Source organism: Salminus brasiliensis, chromosome 24, assembly GCF_030463535.1.
Source record: "Salminus brasiliensis chromosome 24, fSalBra1.hap2, whole genome shotgun sequence".
Lineage (NCBI taxonomy): Eukaryota > Metazoa > Chordata > Actinopteri > Characiformes > Bryconidae > Salminus > Salminus brasiliensis.
Genome location: NC_132901.1, coordinates 17,590,758 through 17,610,938, shown reverse-complemented (window position 1 = coordinate 17,610,938; position 20,181 = coordinate 17,590,758). Strand labels below are relative to the sequence as shown.

The 20,181-nt window shown below is 42.9% G+C and overlaps 1 protein-coding gene across 1 annotated transcript in view; it reads left to right on the top strand.

The window, feature by feature from the left end:
- The first annotated feature begins 3,543 nt into the window (after positions 1-3,543).
- Positions 3,544-20,181, top strand: part of LOC140547159 (inactive phospholipase D5-like) — an 80,672-nt gene continuing 64,034 nt past the window's right edge. The window contains exon 1 of the mRNA XM_072670746.1: positions 3,544-3,727. Within this exon, the coding sequence (XP_072526847.1) occupies positions 3,557-3,727 (171 nt within the window). The 5' untranslated portion in view covers positions 3,544-3,556. The remainder of the gene's footprint in view (positions 3,728-20,181) is intronic.

Genomic DNA, 20,181 nt, shown 5'->3' with positions numbered 1-20,181 from the left:
CACTGGGTAGTCATAGTCAGATTGAAATCTGATCAAAGTGTGGGATGGAATATGCAAATTAGCTCCTTGTGCTGCATTTGTTACTGGTGTTTGAGTTCTACTGGGAGGAGCCTTGGTTGTGTCGATTGCGTCTCCACTGCTGTAACATGAGGCTCAAATGCGTCTCAGATCAGACCACCCCCTGAAGTGGTTTGAGTGATCGGATCTGTAGCATTTATTAAGATATTTAATGTAAAAATAAGGGCTATGTGGTTTGGGGTTGAGATGAAAATTTTTCAGATATTACACACTATATGGACAAAAGTATTGGGACACTTGATCGTGTATTGTTTCTTCTGAAATCATTGTATTGAGGTCAGGATGTTGGATGATTCATACCAAAAGTATTGGATGGAGCACCACCCATCATTTCAGAAAACACATTTCCACAGCTGTAATAAGTCAAGATTATGTTCCAATTTTGGGATTTTGGAATTTGCCCAGTTTACAGGTCTCTTTTGATTGTGTAATCATCTATTGAAGGACACAGCAGAGTTCATGCGATTTCAGTTCCATGTACTAAACTCTCATTATTCAACTCTGCCGAGATCCAGTCTTCCTTCCTACATCATCATCTTTCTGTACTGCACTGAGCTGCACCAGTGAATGGAAGCACAAGGTAGTAGGTGTTTAATAAAGTGGCCAGTGAGTAAAAGCACAAGGTACTAGGTGTTTCTAAAAAAGTGGCCCGTGAATAGAAACACAAGGTAGTAGGTGTTTCTAATAAAGTGGCTACTGATTGGAAGCACAAGGTAGTAGGTGTTTCCAATAAAGTGGCCACTGATTTGAAGCACAAGGTAGTAGGTGTTTCTAATAAAGTGGCCAGTGAGTGGAAGCCCAAGGTAGTAGATGTTTCTAATAAAGTGGCCACTGATTTGAAGCACAAGGTAGTAGATGTTTCTAATAAAGTGGCCAGTGAGTGGACGCACAAGGTAGTAGGTGTTTCTAATAAAGTGGCCAGTGAGTGTATGTATGGGGACTACACAGTTAGAATGAGGACAGCATGTTTCTCAATCAGTGTCTTTCTCCACATCACACAGTGAATATTCCCACAGTTGTAACGGGGAGAGCTGGAGGATTGTTAGAACACACTATTCTAATAACTCTTATAATAATTAGGTTCACTGCTTCTAATGAAGTGTGGCCGGGGGGCTAAACGTAGAGCGGCTCTGCTTAAACGACTACAGTGGAACACTGTGAGATGTGTGGACGGTCGATTCTCTTGATAGTCTTCCCCGGCGGAGGACGTGATGTGAATTTATTTGAGCTGCTTTGAGCGATGAGCTTAGAAGCATGAATCAGCGCTTTTAGAGTTTCATATGAGGCTTCTACGACTCTACTGCATATTGGTGCAAAAAATGACCATCAGATGAGCTGTCATTCGATCAGCAGCCTGAAGTGTTATTCTGACGCTGGGGGATTCTTGCTGTGATTTATGCTCTGTTTTATTTTGCTCCTAAATCCTTGCAGATTCTCTGGGTAGTTTGTAGCTGTTTGGCTTCCAGTGTTTTCCTCATCTTGTAAATTACTCTGGATGAGAGTGGCGTTTCTGTCTGCTCTATATCTGCACTCTGGCCACTATATTAGAACCATTTGTAACGGTCATGTACTGTGCGCGGTCATTATACTTGCTGGCCGCTTTAATAGAAACGCCTACCTTGTTGGCACACTTTTGTTGGTGCGCAGCTAGACAGTCATGAGCTACAATCAGCATCTGTACAACCACAAAATAGCCTACTATATTGTAGTGTTTCTGATAAAGTGGCCAATTAGTGTTAGGAACACCTGTACACATGCTCGTTCATGCCATTATCTAATCAGCCAATCGTCTGGCATCAGTGCAATGCCTGTAATCTCAGTGATTTTGAGCGTGGCACGATTGCTGGTGCCAGAAGGTCTGTATTGAGCATTTCCACAACTGCTGATCCACTGGATTTCCAGAACAACAGTCTCTCAGAATGGTAAACTCTCAGAGGTCAGAGGTCAACAATGAATGGTCAGACTGGTTGGAGCTGTGGACCACTCTGTATAATGGTCCAACCCTAGACAGCAGAAGGTGCCCCATGTCAGGTTCCACTTCTGTCAGCCAAGCACAGAAAGCTGAGGCTGCAGTGGCTCAGCACAGGCTCACCGAAGCTGTACAGCTAAAGACTGGGGATACGTAGGACTGGGGAATGTGTTAGGCTCCTCACTACAGATGGTAGGGTCTGAATTTGGAACCAACAACATCAATCCATGGACCCAACCAGCCCTGGGTCAACAGTCTGGTCAGGTGGAGGTGGTGGTGTAATGGTGTCATCATCACTTCAGTGCCACAGACTATTTGAGTATTGCTGCTGACCGTGTGCATCCCTTCATGACCTCGGTTTATCACAATTGACTTATCTTCTAACGGCTACATCCAGCATGATGATGCCCCATGTCACATGGCCTCTGAATCCAATAGAACATCTTTGGGATGTGGTGGAACGGAAGATAGGAAGGTGCTCCTGGAAAATCTGGAGGAACTGCAGGATGCAATCATGTCAACATGGATCAGAATCTTCTAGGAATGTTGAGGAGCATCTTGTGGAAGCCATGCCATGAAGATTTGAGGCTGTTTTGAGAGCAAAAGGAGACCATACCTAGTACTAGTGTAGAGTCGCTAATAAAGTGCTCAGCTAACCTACAAATTGCCCCAAGTTGCACCTATACAGTGAGTGTTTCTGATAAAGTGGCCAATGAGGTCTAACAGTACATTGGTAAAGCCCCATTGCATAACCTGATTTACTATTGAATAGACTGCTGTTTGTCGGCATGCTGTGAGTGATTAGAGTCCTAAGAGGAGTGTGTGTGTGTGTGTGTGTGTGTGTGTGTGTGTGTGTGTGTTAGTTAAAGACCAAGCAGGATAAACTGCAGCATTCTCTGTACTGCATCATTCTCTGCATTGTGTGTGTCTAGGAGGGCCCCTCCCATGTCAGGGATATCCCCACTGAACACACACGCGCTGTCTGGAGGATAGAGAGGGAGAGGGAGTGAGTGAGTGAGTGAGTGAGTAAAGAAGGTAGAGAGAGAGAGAGAGAGAGAGAGAGAGAGAGCATGGAGAGAAAGAAGTTACAAGAAGGAGTGTGGGTAATGATGAGAGTGTGAGGTAAGTTGGAATTTGTATGTGTGTGTGTGTGTGTGCATGTGTGTGTGTCTGAGAGAGAGAGAGAAAGAGTAAGAGATAGAGACAGAGACAGGTGAGGCTTGACAGAAGCGCGCACGAGAGAGAGAGAGAGAGAGAGAGAGAGAGAGAGCAGGGTGCAGGGAGCCAGCTGGCTCTGCCCACACTGCTGACTGTACCAGCGTGTGTGTATGTGTGTGTCACTTGGTTGCTCGGGCAGCCCCGGGCCAGCCTAGTAGGGGGGGGGCGGCAGGAGCGCTGTGGATCTGCAGCGCTCACACACACACACACACACACACATACACACACCCTCATGTCTGTGTCTGGAGAGTGTTAAGGCTGAAGCTGTACACTGGATAGGTCAGGTGGAGCATGGAGGTGAGGCACGGCCGGCTGGCCCCGGGGGGCTTTGAGCAGCTGAAGGGGCGCCCCGAATTGGCCCCCGCCACGGCCCGACCCGCTGCCTCCATCTACAGCACCGTCCAGCAACAGGACTACCTGGCCAGTGTGTGGCTCAGCAAGAAAGAGAAGAAGCTGGAGCACGTAAGCTAAGATAACCTCTCTCGCTCTCTCTCACTCTCTTTTTGTATATGCATGTATGTATACTACATGGACAAAAGTATTGGGACACCCACTCATTCATTGTTTCTTCTGAAATGAAGGATTTTAAAGGATTTTATCTGACTCTACTGTCCAGAGACGGCTTTGTACTAGATTCTGGAGCATTGCTGTGAGGATTTGATTGCATTCAGTGTCAACAGCATTACTAGGGTCAGGATGCTGGATGATCATCACCCCTCTAGCCCATGCCTGGCATTAGGCATGGTGCCAATCGGTTCATGATCATCTGCTTTAGAGTCCTGTTCTATTGACAGTTCATGCTGTATGTGTGCATTTGCACATCAGTGGCAGCAATAGGTGTAATGAAAAGTAGCTAAATGCATTCATTAGAAGGGGTGTCCACAAGCATTTGGACATATAGTGTATATAACCCCTAGTGGTCAGGTTCCCTAGTGGACAGTGTCTACCTGTTTACACTTGGGTTTTCCACTCGCCTATACAAGAGACTATATGCATTTTTCAGGCCTATTATACAGTGACTGCTACAAGTTACTGTGTTACCGTACTATATGTAAGTCCTGCAGTTGTGAGAGTGAAGGGTGGAAGTGTTGACCCATCAACAGGTCAGAATTTGAAGGGTTAATCATATGCTTTTTGTTTCCCACCTTTGTAGTTTAATGACCCAGTGTAGATCACAGAGGCAGGGTTGGGCAGGTCTTTAACTAGATGCTCTGCATTACCTCAGCTTTACTACTGAAAATCCTATATAGTGTATATCCTATATACACCTAACGCCCATCTGTATACACACTATACATACATTCCATTCTTACATAATGTAAGAGTCTAGAATTGTGTCAGACCTCCATGATGAACAAATCAATAGAAATAATATTTATATCTTTATAATCCTTTACATTGACTTCCATTAAAAGGTCAGAAGGTTTCTTTCCTTCTCCTGTAAAGTTGCTGTTTGGGAGAGATACAAGGTTATTGAATTACAGCAATGATGTGCAATTCATACAATGGGAATTGGGCACCATTTAAAGTGAGTGTAAGGGCAAGTACTAATACCAGTTCAATACAGTGAAGGATTTGTGTGGCTTCCTAAAAGTGAGCAGGGAATGAGCTATAACCCTAGAAGGTCCATAAACGGTGATGAAGGTACTGCTGAAGGTACTGAAGGAGATAAATAAGTAAGTAAGTAAGTACTGAGCACTGGGATAAATAAATCAGGAAGGCACCGAGATGAAGCTGCAGGTTCTCCACGTCTTTAAAGGGCTTTCATATGCAGGGAATGAGATAAAACACAGCAAAGAAAAATAATCCCAAATTACACTCTACACCCTAAGTAACGCACTATACAAAATGCGGATTTAAGCTCTCTCTCTCTCTCTCTCTCTCTCTCTCTCTCTATATATATATATATATATATATATATATATATATATATATATATATATAATGTGTGTGTGTGTATTAGAACAGTAATTGTTTTCATATTTTCATATGTGGAAATCTGACCTCTAGTGCTGTGTGCATGTAGACACTGTAGTTTATGACTTATGGTTCACTGTATAGGGAGTATTTGTGGTATTTGAGGTTCAGCCAGAAACATGCATACGGTGTGACGTCAGGGTCTCCCTAAAGCTCAGTTTACCTCGTTCACGTGACAACACCAAAATCAATGTTTCCAATGGACGGGAGGCCCAAACACCGACAAAAACCTCAGTGTATAAGGATGTGTGGATACTCGTTTTCATATCAGTTTCCACTCGGTTTTGGTGTACTTGGGGCTTGCTCCTCAATTTGTCAGTGTGGTGTACACAGTAAAAGTATAGTGTCTAGTATCTATTTGCTTAAACTGACTTGCTGGTTCATTTTCCTGGCAGGCTTTATCCAGGTGCGTGTGAAGTTCCTCTTAGGAATGACTGTCTGACTTTGCTATGAATGTGGTGTGTAGTGGTGTATATATATATATATATATATATATAGTGTATGCTTTTTTTCTATTTCTCTCCTTGCAAAGACTTCAGAGTGTTAGTTTATTCCACTATCATGGAAAATAGCAGCATGTTCTATACCGACTGCATGTTTTACGTCCCTAAAGCCAATGACCTTGACTCTCCAAATAGCTAAAATGGAGTGGCTGTCTAGTGCCAGCTTTATTGAAATGGCTGTAGATTGTTTCAGCTTCATTGCTTTATCATCTAACTTGGTGGAAGTGCAGTTCAGAAGTTGTGGAATTGATTCTGTAGCCTCACTGATCACTGGGATACTGTTATAGTAAAGAAGTAATGTCTGTAGTTTAGTATTTGTATAGGTGGTGGTGATTTTCCTGATGTCTGCTCGTTTTATCTACATTTACTCTGGCCTGGAAATAGTTATAAAAAAATCTGACATAGATAATATCTACCCATAGACCCCAAGATTATTAAAACAGTCCTTGTCATTGCTGAGTTATTACTGTTTCGATTTAGGCATTTCAAATGCAAATTGCCCAAAAATGACTAAGGGCCCAAGCTATATGATCAACATGGCCCAATTCCTTCATTGTTCTAGTATAATAGCAAATTCTTGGCTTTCTGCTGTGTACTGTCTACCTGCATGGGGACGCTGTCTGACTCTGCAGCTCCTGATAGCCCCCACATTGCCTGCTAGCCACTCACTGTCACACTGTGTACTCAGCAAGCCCCTCTCTGCAAACTCATTTCATGGCTCAGTGCTCGTATCTCACCCCTTCACGCTGCTTAAACTAAATAAAGTGTACCAGAGTGTCCAAATCTTCATTTAAACTCGGTTCTAAACAAATTCTACACATTTGAACAGAATATCAGAAGAGGTGTGCTTGTACATGCTTTGGGGAACAATGCTTTTGATAGTTTTTTAGGTAGTTCATGTTAGTGAAACTCAATGAGCTTGTTCTTCTGTAGTGATATTGACCACTGCTATGCGTTTTAATTGATTGCACACATGCCACAGGCATCGCCGTGTTAGGAATCTGTCTCTTTACCGTACTAGCACGGTGAGTGATAGATCTCTGCTGCTGCATAATGTGCTATGCAGTAGAAGTGAGAAATGAGGACAACTTGCTGGAGCATTAAACCTCATTCAGAAAGCCTAAGGACTATTAAGTAAAGCCTTTAACAGCAACAAAAAGAAATAGCTTAAACTGTGGTCCTAGATCCATTTATTTTTTTCTTTCCTCAGATGACTCACTCGTTAAGCGGATACACACGTCAACCAGCTGGTTGACTTACCAAGTTAGGGTAATTCTAGCCATGAACTAACAAGTAAAACAGAACTGTCACTGTAATACAACAGAGTCAATGGGCTAATATATATAAGAGGTTAGGTATGGAAGCACATACCCCTCTACTGCCCAGATAGGGGGAAAGGGTTGAACATGGCTAAAATAAGGACCATGTCATTGCAGTGGTAAAGCTGCCTTGATTCATAGCTGTCCCAATTCATCATTACTGTTCATCAGTTCATTAACTGTGTAATTATCATTGTCAGATTATTAGGTCATTCATCAGTGATGCTATAATTACACTAATAAATCTATAAAGGCATAAACCACCAAGCGCTGTGACACTTATACTGAGCAATGCTAAGAAATCCAGTGCTGAGAGGGCCTGCAGAACCTTGATCAATCATATCTGCCTGTTTCATGAACGTTTGTTGTTTATGGCTGAAGCTGTTTTGACTCATTGACTGCTTTTCTGCTCTGCACGGAAATGCTGACTGGCTATTAGCTTGCAGTGGACCTGCTCCAAAGCTGAGATGCCCTGTTGCCATGGAAATGAGTTGAAGACCCAAACCAGAGAAAGCGAGGGGGCAAAAGAGAGAGAGAGAGAGAGAGAGAGAGAGAGAGAGAGAGAGAGAAAGAGAATGATTTAAATGTGTTTCACATTTAAGTTCTTTAGCACCAGAGCGGATGGATGTCTTCTGAATCATGGGAATGAAGGGCGTGTGGCTGTGAATGAGAATGAAGTCGTGTCTGCCAAACAGCCGGCAGCTGCCAGTCTCTCACCACAGCCTCAGCTCTGCTTAATTAACAGCCTCAGTCTCCGCTCCAGAGGCAATTGAGGTGGCTTTGTATCGGAAAAGCGTCCGGCAGCCCGCCATGTGAAACGTGGGCCTTGGCTGGGTCGTAGAGGTAGCCTTATCGAACATGAACCAAGCGTAGGCGTCATGTATGCCACTTCTCATGTTAAACTGGGACACGATGCAGCATTTCAAACATGCAGAGGTTGTTCTGAATGATAGCAGACACCTGTCTCAAAACTGTGGCACCAGGACCATGCAGGGGAAAGCTAGTCATTCCATCTGTCACACGATGGAAAATCAACGGTTCCATTGTTTTCTTGGAATCAAAGAGGTCAATGTTAGGATATCATCACTTTTTTAGAACATTTCTATCGGTCCATTCACCCAGAATCATTTACAGAGAGTTCAGAGCAGCTGCAGGGTTCAAAAAATGGAAAACACTAAAAATGGACACAAATGGAAATACATGGTTTTCACTGGACAGCAGTTCACTCCTTCAGTCCATTTTCAGTCATGTGTAAAGTGTAGAGCACCCCATGCAAACCTTTGTCTTTTTTAATGTATTTAAACAGATGGACATTTGATCTTCACTTGAATCAACATCAAGAGATGAAAGCAAAATAACTAAACGTATAAAACTGAAGAAACATCTTTCATTGTACTCGGTATCGCGCCCTCCCCCAGGGTGATTCCGAGCCGCCGCCCATAGGCTCACACGAGGACTCTGGTCATGTTTGATTCAATGATTCGGTTCAGTGTTGTGAATCATGTCAAGTTCAGTTAATGTGTTGCACCTGGGGCTGGGGGTACTTAAGGAGCTCGTCTACAGAGCTCCTCGCCGAGAATTGTAGGTTCAGAGCCTCGAAGTAGCCCGAGAGACTCGTGACTCAGATCACGGTTTGTTTAGGCCAGTTTGGTTCACAGTTGCTTCTTCACAGGGGCACCTTCGCTCGATCCCTGTATCTATCCGCGACTCTCGCTCCAGCTAGGCGACCCTCTTCGACTTTTCTTCTTTAGGTTTGGTCGGCCTAGCCGTTTAGGGTTCAGTGGCTGGTTCCCCAGCTCTCTCTCACCAGCTAACCTAGCTGTGCTCCCAGAGCCCCCTGGTCTCAGGTGTGTTCGCCTGTTTTGGTTGTCGAGTTTATGTTGTTTTAATATTTAGTCCCTTTAGTTGCTGCATTTTTTGCTTGGTTTACTCTGTGTTGTACTCCCCTTTTTTGTTAATAAAAGTACTTGCATTGCGAGTACACTCTGCAAGTGTTCGGTATCTGGCCTAACCAGCCATGACATTCATAAATCATCAGTGAACTAATTTATTGTGAGGAAAAAGTAAGAACACACCCATTTATCCCAACATTTATTACTACTATATTAAGCTGTGCCTCTATGGGGCTTTGCTATTTTTTTGTGGTGTCTGAAAAAGTAGTGCTGGATTTTCAGTGCGCTGTAGCGATCCTACAATGCACCGAAATATCTAGTGTTTAAGCAAAACACACTGAACAGACATGGAATACCCATAATCCACTGGGTTGGTTGGTTTGAAGATTTGTGCACAGCTTCTCTAAGGAAGACCAACGTTCAGCCTGTCCAAAAGCAGTGAGCTCACACACCTAACGAGGAGTCCGAAACTGCTCACTGCCTCCATTTCTGTCCCCTATAGTAGTTCTCTGGATAGTGATCTGGATTTTCACATGTAGGAGATGGTGAATAGCTGCACATCAGCTGCAGATGATTAGAACATGGTTAGAGGGGATTCTGGAAGAGCCTGTCTAATTGAAACCTCAGGCATTAAGTTTAGTTAGCTCTTGATTGTTGAAATGAGTGGTGAAGATCACACTGGCCAGACCAAAAGAGCTCTCTGAGGCCTTCAGAAAGAAGGCTGTAGATACAGATGAGTCTGTGAAGGGGTTTGAAAAGTCCTTCCACAGTCCTTCCACTGTCCGCTACATATATTACAGGTAAAACAGCATGTCCATCTCAAGTCCAGCCCAAGAGCACAAGACCACAAGATGTGTAAAGACGTCTTCAACAATCCTAAAAAGTGATCACAGGATCTACTGGTAGCTCTTGGCAAAAATTGATATCAGAGTATAAGTTCCTTTAATTTGAAATAGTGGAGGAACCTCTTAACATGCTTTTGAGGAACCTTTAATGAACCCTTTTCTTCTAAAAACCCTTTCTTGAAGGTTCCTCAAAGCACCTTAAGAGGTTCCTTCACAGTTTCAAATAGAAGAACCTCTAAAACTTCCTCAATGATCTTACACTTTCACCAGTGTACAGCATCTACCATCAGAAAGAGACCGGACAAGTTTGATCTTAAGAGAAGGTTAGCAAGGAGGTCCCAGTCTTTGTCCTGGTGTTCACAGACGATTTTAGTCTTGCCCTGTTGTTTCAATGTAAAGTTTGAATGTAAAGTGAATGGTTACCATTTTTTCACTGGATAGCAGCTGTAACTAAACAAAAATGAACCTCAAAAGTAAGACTGTTAATCAATCTTTGGGATATATGTGCTAGCAAAATCCTTTAAATCCTTCAGGAGTTGATCTATTAGATACCTGTGCTACCATAATTTAAAAACCTTTACTAGTTGATCCTTCTTTAGTAGATATCCATGCTAGCAAACATTTCAAATCTCCAGAAGGTGATAAGGCTTAGGATCATTTCCAGTGTCCTGAGTGATAAACAGAAACAACCCTCTAAGCTGTTAGTCAATCCTTGGGATATTCATGCTAGCATCATTTTAAAACTTTCAGGAGCTGATCCTTGGGATACCTGTGCTAGCAAGATGTTTAATTGTCCAGGAGTTGATTGGGCTTAGGATAACTTGTCCTTGAGCCACCATTTAAGGATGTTACCTATCTAAGTTGTAAGCCAATCACTGAGATATCTATGCTAGCAAAATGTAAAAATTCCAGCAGTTAAATTCTAGTTTAATTTGAAAATGGTGTGAAAGCTTGGGATGACAGTATGATGTGCTGGCGTCATTTTCAGCACCCTAAGTGAGGAACAGCAACAGAGGTACTGCTTTCACGTGATGGAAAACAGCCATAGCTGAACAAAAGTTACCACTTCAACATCATTCCCAGACCCTAAAGTGAGATAGACCATCCAAGTTTACTGTGTTGAATATCAATCATTCACAGCACCCCAAGCATGGGAGATACTCATAATATATATATATATATATATTTTATGAAATTAAATACCAAAAGACTTTCTGGAATTTCTTAAATTTTAATGATATTTAAAGAATAGAAATATATATATTTATTTTTTGTATTAAATTAAATACCAAAAGACTGGAAACAGATTGTAGACTGTAAGAGCATTGATTAGATTCATAGCAAGGATATGATCGTTTTTCACAGCACCCAATGTACAGAATCTGATTAGGTCCGCAGAGAGGTCAAACTCAGTAGTGGCGAGCAGGGCATGGCATTTTTTTCTTAATAATTTTAGTGATATTTAAAGAATATAAATATATATATATATTTCTGTGATTGTGGCAAACAAGGCCTTAGTAGATATTTGGACAGCAGAGGGCGCTGTTGTCTGCTTCTCCACAGCTGAAACTCAATCTTCTAAGAGAACAGAAAAGTCAATATTGCTGGCATACAGAGCTCCTGCAGTAGAGTGCAGTGCCATCATATACGACTGTCAAGTCCCTGCACAGAATTCTACACCATCAGTGTGCTGGTCATTATTTTCTGCTGGCTGGTCAGTAATTTACAATGGCCAGTATCCACTGCTGCTGAAACACCCTGTATCTTCTCCCATAGCTGTAGGTCATTTCTGTGTATTTGTTTTATGTTTTTGCACTGCATTGATTTTGAGCTGTAGTCGGACTATAAGAGCATTGATTAGATTCATAGCAAGGATATGATCATTTTTCACAGCACCCAATGTACATAATCTGATTAGGTCTGCAGAGAGGTCAAACTCAGTAGTGGCGAGCAGGGCATGGCTTTTTTTCTCAATAATTTTAGTGATATTTAAAGAATAGAAATATATTTTTATGTACAAGCATCAGATGATGCTCAAACCTTAATATTAATAACTGGGGGGTAGTTATTACGGTCACTGTGATGTCCAAATGTCTTTAGACACCCCTTCTAATAAATGCATTCAGATACTTTAAGTCACATCCATTGCTGACACAGATGTGCAAATGCACACACACACACACAGCTTGTCTAGTCCATGTAGAGAAGTACTGCCAATAGAATAGGACTCTCTGAATCAGATGAACATGAACCTGTTGGCTCCTTGCCTAAAGCCAGGTGTGGACTAGAGGGGTATAAAGCCCCCCAGCATTGAGCTGTGGAGCAGTGGAACTGTGTTCTCTGGAATGATGGATGGTGCTTCATCCAATACTGCTGGGTTGAGGTTGGCTGGTGATCATCCAACATCCTGACCTCACCAATCCTTGGACAGTAGATACAGTTACTCCAACAAGACTCTTCATTTCAGAAGAAACTATATATAAACAAGCGTCTCAATACTTCTGTCCTTATAGTGGATGTCAAAATACTAAAATAGCACAGCCCTGTGGCGGCCACCAAGAAGGAGATACTGGAATTTCTTAATAAAAAAACTATCCTGAGAATTATCTGTCAGAATTGGTCAGAATATGGACAGAATTCACAGATGACAAGACTATGGGAAGATGACCAAAAGCATGTACTGCTTGTTTTGTCTGTTTAATTCTATTGAAATAAAAGCTAGAATTATCTGTGGGTTACTGAGTAAGATGTATTTGCACTTTTTTAACATTACAAGGCTAAGACTGGGGGTCTTTGTTCTCTTGGTGTGTATGTGTGTGCTCTAAGCCATCTTAATACTGCTTACTCAGTATCTTGGCACTTGTCGCCAGTCGATTTCTCGTTATGCGATCCTTAAAGCAGCTTGGCTCAGAGTTAACACTTTTGCAGCCCTCACCAACTCACCAAGTGGCGTATTTACCTAAAAGGTCTGTTTTAAAGAAAGCTGAATTTCCATGCCTTTCTAAAAATATTGGTGATGTATTATAAATGGAGATGCACCAATCAGTGGTTTTCTTGAGACTAATGAGAGTGGGGCTGCGTGCTACATTAACCTAAAGTCCTTACAGGAAAGTCTGTTCACTCAACGGCCATCTTTGCAGTTATGCTCGGCAGTTATTTCCAGTCTCACAAGACCAGGCTCCGACCAAATTACCATCTGAAAAACATAGTTTAACTGATCAAATCTGAAAAAAACCTCATGAATAGTTTACAGCATTCGGCTCAATACTGCACGTTAACGTGATTGTTCGGCTCGTTCTGGCTGCTCGTTTCCCACATCTGGTTGGGGGGATTTTCCCACTTGCACACTGACCCGGAACTCTCTACATGGCTCTACATCGACCTTCCTCCACTCGCAGCGTAACCAGCAAGCTGTTAGGCTCTTGTTGAAAAGCTGTGAACTGTAAACAGATGTCATATTGAGTGTTACGAACAACCCTTGTATGAAGCTGAGGCCAGTCTCCTCATTCATGATGTCTCTGATTACCCTTTCTTTTTGGGCCCCATAAAAAGATATAACACTGGGCCACAAAACCCAAGACCTCATGTAAATTGAATCCCATCTGGACTGGGTTTTAGGCAGTTTGGCTTTTGTGATACAATGAAAAAGGAGGTTGAATAAAAAATGAATTGTTAAAAATGGTCCCATCAAACGCTGCAGTTCATCAACGGTTGAATGAGTCGAATGAGTTGGTAAGCATCCTGGCGCACTGATACACTTCAGTGTATGTTAAGTATTTAGAAGGACTCTGAATGTGGCTGAGTCAGCCAGCTTTTAGATTTCAGAACATCCCAGCATCCCAAGTGCAGAGGCAGCTGAAATCAAGGGTAGGTAACTTTAACACTGCCCATACTTTAGAGGATATGTAGGATATGTTGGTTGGGTAGGAGGTTATGCAATGAAAAATGGTTTAGGAGCTCATCAGCACTGAAGACGACCCCAAAAAGAGTAAAGACAGTTCAGAAAACAAGCTGTTTCATTCTAATGGAGTTTGGAAATGGAAAATAAAAAAATGCATAAATTAAGACTGTTTAGTCACAAAACCCAACACAAAAACAAAATGAACTCCAAGGTAAGCATAAATAAATAATACAAAAGGGGCAGTGGTGGCTCAGCGGTTAGAGCGCCAGGCTATCGATAACAGGGTTGTGGGTTGGATTCCCGGGCTTGGCAAGCTGCCGCTGTTGGGCCCTTGAGCAAGGCCCTTTACCCTCTTTGCTCCCCGGGCACTGGAGTTGGCTGCCCACCACTCTGGGTGTGTGTGTGTGTACTCACTGCCCCTAGTTCACTAGTGTGTGTGTGTGTGTTCACTACCAAAGATGGGTTAAATGCGGAGGACACATTACAGTGGTGTACACTATACAGTGACAAATACATGCATACGTGCCTTTACAAAAGGTAGCAGATGGCCCTTTACACTGTGAATGGTATTATATGACTGTGTACATTTGGGACATTCCTTTGGACTAACAGATATAACTCTTATTCACAGCACTGCAGATGTAGAGCACCTGGTTGAACTCCTGAAGGCCTTGGTCAGTTTTATGAGGTGTGTTAAATGAGTATTGGAGTGCTGTGGCCTTCCACATCTAGAGTCTGACGTCCTTGATGTAACTACATGACTCTGCTAAAGGGGTTTATATATTGCAACAGTGATGATCATGATGGACATTGCATGTGAGTAGACGCCTCGAAGCATAACAGGCCTTCTCTGCATTTACAGTCATGTGAACAAATTAGGACACCATGTGACAACCTTGTCTTGTTTAACGTATTTAAGCATATGGACATCTGATCTGCATTTAAACAATATTGAGAGCTGGAGGTAAAATAATGAACAATTCATACAACTAAAGCTCTCTCCGAGTGGCACTCTCTCCCCATATCACTCTGTAAAGCAGTGATGGCCAACACAGGCGTCTGTTAGCTTGAGCGGCGGAGCTGGAAACCTGGTGCTTAACTCAGTGTGTGTCGGCTGCATAGCGATGCCTCAACAGTGGCAGTTCAATAAAAGGTAGTGGCTGACTTCACATGTGTTGGAGAAGACAAGTTAAGTCCTTAATATGGGGAGCTACGAATGGGTGGCTAAAAAAAGTTGAGGAGTTAAAATGTCAATTTAATGAAAAAAATATAATGTAAAAATGTATTGAATTAGATCAATCACTATGAATTGGGGAGAACTAGGGGGTGAATATGTATGCAGTCATTTTACATTACAAATTTTACATATATAGATATTTATAATGTAAAATGACTGCATAAAAGTTCACCCCCTTAATGTGTCATTTGTGTTGGACACAGACGGCATTTGGCCTCTGCTTTTAACCCATCCGTGCCATGAACACACACACACACACAGTAAGCAGTCATTGCTGCGGCGCCCGGGGAGCACAACTCAAAGGACCAACAGTGGCAGCTTGCCTAGCCCAGGTATTGAACCCACAACCCTGTCATCAATAGCCCCGTGTTTTAACCGCTGAGCCACCACTGCCCTGTCTCAAGTGACTGTAGTGTAAAGACAGCTGTCCCAATAATATCTGACTGCAGCAGCATACACTAGTTTTGGTTTATCTTAGTGAGTCTAATCAATATTTTGCTATATATATATATATATATATATAGTAAATATATTTGTGATAGATTTGCTTTGGGCTAATGTAATATTTTAGGTTTAGACTAAAACTAACTAGTTTGAACACATTTTGACTTTCACAGGGTAAATATTACACATACTTTAGATGATGTCCTCTGGGTAAGCTAATGGGTTATGTAGACATATCGCTCAATTAGTTGGTGATAGTTGGCTGATATGTGGGCTTTATGTGTACACTGTACAATAAAACTTTAGCTCAAACAGGCTTAAACTGAGCACAATACTAAGCTTTAGGCTAAGACAAACTTTCGTTTTTGAATACATATAGACAGTCACATGATAAATATTGCTACCAATATTACTTGCCTGGGTAAGCTAATGGGTTGTGTACATACCTTATAATCAGAGATAAGTTGGCCTTAGAACTGAATACCTTCATTAACTGAAATAATTATCAGGACAAAATCCTGGAATTTAACATAAGGTTGAAAGTGGGCTTGAGTTAAAGCTGAACCTGGAGGGCTAAAACTCGAGCCATGACTGGGGGATCAGCTGCACCGTGTGCCCCGTCGTCTCTTACATCAGGAGCCCATTGCAATTATTGTGGAATTTAGTGGCTGGGTGCCGGGATGGATGGAAGGACCTCGATTCACCACCGTTGCCCGCCATCCACCTATACCCAGCAGAGCATGTAGATGGCCGAGTAGGTGGAGAAGCGGAGAGGCAATAGCTGCTGGGCTTGTGTCAAAATGTCCTTCTCAGTGAATGCTGTAACAAGCTAAAAATGATAGAAGTAATGAAAGTAATCATTTTCTAAAGCAGCATCCCCAAAAACTGGCAGCAAACAATGACATAGTAAGGGTATTATTACTCAATTGGCCTTTCTTCTATCTCTTAGTTAGCATAATGATGCTGAAGCAGTGCACAGCTAGCATAGCAACGAGGGAGCTTTAGTGTTGTTCAGAGCATTTATCAGTTGTTCTGAGCCAAGGCAGCTGAAACGACCCACCAAAGGCCGGAGCCTTATGACAGATGATTCTTGCCTGCTATAAAGCATTTATACTACTAAGTAATCAGGAAGGGGTGACAGCATAGGCTTTATTTGGGTATTTGGAGAACTGCACTGGGCACTGCTGGGCACTTCTTGGTAAAGAGTAAAGAGATTTGGGCATGAGGGCTGAACACATGGATGGTCTGAAATGAAACTGAAGAAGAATGCCTGTTTCCTTTGAATTGTGCAATGAGATTTCTCTGTTGCTGTTGAGCTGGCTTTGGGTATTGGGTGATGCATTATTCAGTTCTCTTGTCCCTGTTGTAGGGATGTGTAGGGCCGTATAAGTTTCCACAATGTGGAGAACACAAATCTGGAGATTTGAGCAAGAATATTGCACAATCCCTGAAGGTTTACATAATAATACATGGAAGGCTGGGCTGCACCATGAGAAAACCAATGCAAATGTCTACAGTATGGCACAGCCTTGAAGGCGTTATTCTGATGATTCCACAGTTCTCAAAGTTTGGAAATGTATTCAATTTTCAGATAATGAAGATACAAAAACTGACACCAGCTCAGCAGAGTTGTAAAGTCAGCGTCCTATACACCAATCAGCCATAACCTTATTACCACTTATGGGTGAAGTGAAAGACATCTACATCTGCAAGCAGAAAGATCTGAGCCATTTTGACAAGAGCCAAACTGTGAGGCTAGATGACTGGATCAGAACATCTCCAAAACATCAGGCAAGTCTTGATGGTTTTTCTGGTATGCAGTGGTTAGTACCTACCAAAAGTGCTCCAAGACAGGACAACCAGTGAACTGACAACAGGGTCATGGGCACCTAATGCTCATGGAGGTGATCCATGGAGGCTCCACCTCACAACTTACAGGACCTAAAGGATCTGCCTGGTATCAGCTTCTTAGTGCCAGATACCCCAGGATGCCTTCAGAGGTCTTGTGCAGAGGCAGAGGGCAGTGGTGGCTCAGCGGTTAGAGCGCCGGGATATCGATAACAGGGTTGTGGGTTCGATTCCCGGGCTCGGCAAGCTGCCACTGTTGGGTCCTTGAGCAAGACCGCTCTGGGTGTGTGTGTGTGTACTCACTGCCCCTAACACATGTGTGTGTGTTCACTACCAGATGGGTTAAATGCGGAGGACACATTTCGCTGTACAGTCCACACTGTACAGTGACAAATACGTGCACCTTCACCTTTACCTGCACCTTTACCTTTGTTGTGTCCATGCCTTGAATGGTCAGACCTGGTGTGGTGTCACCATGGGTGCCCTAGTAAGATCTCTACCAGAACTGTGGGCTGGAGTTCAGACAGCTTCTGCTTGTGGTGGGTAGCCAGTCCCCTCTCTCTAGTAAGTGGGACCAGGGATGAGAAATGACAGAGTTAAAAGGGAGGAGCCGGGTGGTGGAGGCTTGTGAAGACATCAAAAGACACATGGACAAGGTAGGGATGGTTCTTATGGAATGGTAGATTGGGATGAAGGGCTGTAGACATGTTCCTCCTCCCAAAATTTTTATTTCACATCACTTGTCCTTCTTTTGGTGGCCAAAAACAAAGGCTTTCTGCTAGATTTTGGAGCATTGCAGTGAAACGTTGATTGCCTTCGGCAACAAGAACATTAGTGAGGTCGGGATGTTGGATGATCACCACCCTACCTCATATCCAACTCCTCACCTCATCCCAAAAGAAGTGGATGGTAGTGGATTCCATTGAACACAGTTCCACTGCTCCACAGCTCAATGCTGGGGGTTTTATACCCCTCTAGCCCACACCTGGCATTAGACATGGTGCCAATAGGTTCATGTATTTCTGCTTCAGTAAATCTTATTCTATTGTTCAACTTGAAGTAGCTGAATGCATTCATTAGAAGGAGTGTCCACAAACATTTGACATACAGCGTAGCTAACATCAGCAGGGATTGTGGTGCTAATGTGCAACGTTTGATCCAGATCAAGAAAACCCAGCGATGAGTTGTGCGAGTAGAAGAACAGCTGGCATGCTGCCATTTGTGCTGCTGAGAGAATCTGTGATGTAGCAGCAGCTCAGTATTCAGCTCACAGCCAATTTCCGTGGCGGATGCATCCGTATGATGTAGCGCTCACTTCACTCAGAGTAGTGCTCGCTGCCTCTCTAGTCCCCCTGCCTCTCTCATCTCCGCTGTATTGCTGTATTGCCGCCTCTCGTATCTGCTAATCTCTGCTGTAAATGTTCCTGGCGACTGGCCCGAACACTCTGTTGTCTTTGTTTTCTCCCTTCCAGCAGCTGCAGGGTCAGCCATGTGTCTGCTTATTCCCCACATAGGTACAGCTCCTTCTGCTGAGGGACAGAGCCTTCTAAAAAAACCCTAAAGACCCGTTTTAGGTACATCCATTCCCCCGGGGACAAGGCAGGTGCATTAATCTTCTTGGAGAAACTGAGACAGTACTGTTCAACAGTTTAGAGTCAGTGGCTGCAGATAAATGTTGCATGATGTTGCGTGAGATGAGGACCTGTGGTCCTCCACAGGTATGAAATGATTACTAGAAGCTATAAACAGGAAATGTGTCCAGAATGGTGAATGGTAAATTCTAAAGGGTTCACAAACCTTCCAGCACACTGTAGGCAATCCTAAATTAGCTAATAATATCAATAATACATTTATGATGAAATTAACATCCAGACTGACTGGAATTTCAAAAGGTAAAGGTGCACGTATTTGTCACTGTACAGCAAAATGTGTCCTCTGCATTTAACACATCTGTGGTAGCGAACACACACACACACACACATGAACTAGGGGCAGTGAGTACACACACACCCAGAATGGTGGGCAGCCAACTCCAGCGCCCGGGGAGCAGAGAGGATAAAGGGCCTTGCTCAAGGGCCCAACAGTGGCAGCTTGCCAAGCCCGGGAATCGAACCCACAACCCACAACATAAATGACAGATAAAAGATGGACAGAAATAGATACCATTTCCACAATGCAATTTTCAGAATTTTCTTAAATAGCAAAATTAAAACATGAAAAGTATGTTGAAAAAAAATAAATACAGTGTTGTGAAGTGACAGGATGGTAAATTTCTCATTCTAAGATGACCACAGTTCTTCATGTGGTCCAATTCCTGACCACTTTTCATAGTGTAAAGCATTTACTAGGGTTTTCACTGTATATTTGGCATGACAGGGTGGTTGGGTAGGGGTTGACGGTTCCTGTCTAGCATGAAAAATCAACAAAATAAAAGAATGGCAGCTCTTGCCTTTTGTGTTCCTGGAAGTCTCCTGTGTGATGTCATTTAAAGCATCAGTGCCTTATTAATAGACAGAACAAGTTTGTGTGACGGGGCTGTAAGTCAGACTGAGCCTGCACACCATGCTCACACCGCTAACTTTGAATAAGCTACTTGTGAATAAGCTACTTGTGAATCTCTATAAAATGCAGCCAGGATTCATCAAAAAAAAAAATCCACATTTCTGTTGTCTGCAGTTTTGCCAGCAGATACTGATCCCCAGTAGGAAAGGTTTGTTGCCAATTCTGCATTGTACTGACCCAGGTTGGAAATGCTAGCAGCTCTGCTCAGCTCTAAAAGGTTAAGCTGGACAGATGTTTAAAAAGTAATATTTAAAGAGGTGTGGCAAAGAGGTAATTGCCAGTTGTGGGCAAGTTGATAGACAGCAAATACTGACTCACTAAACGTCAAGTTCCAGTACAGTACAAGTTCCAGTACAGGGACAGGTGGTGGGCTTGCCACTGAGATAAA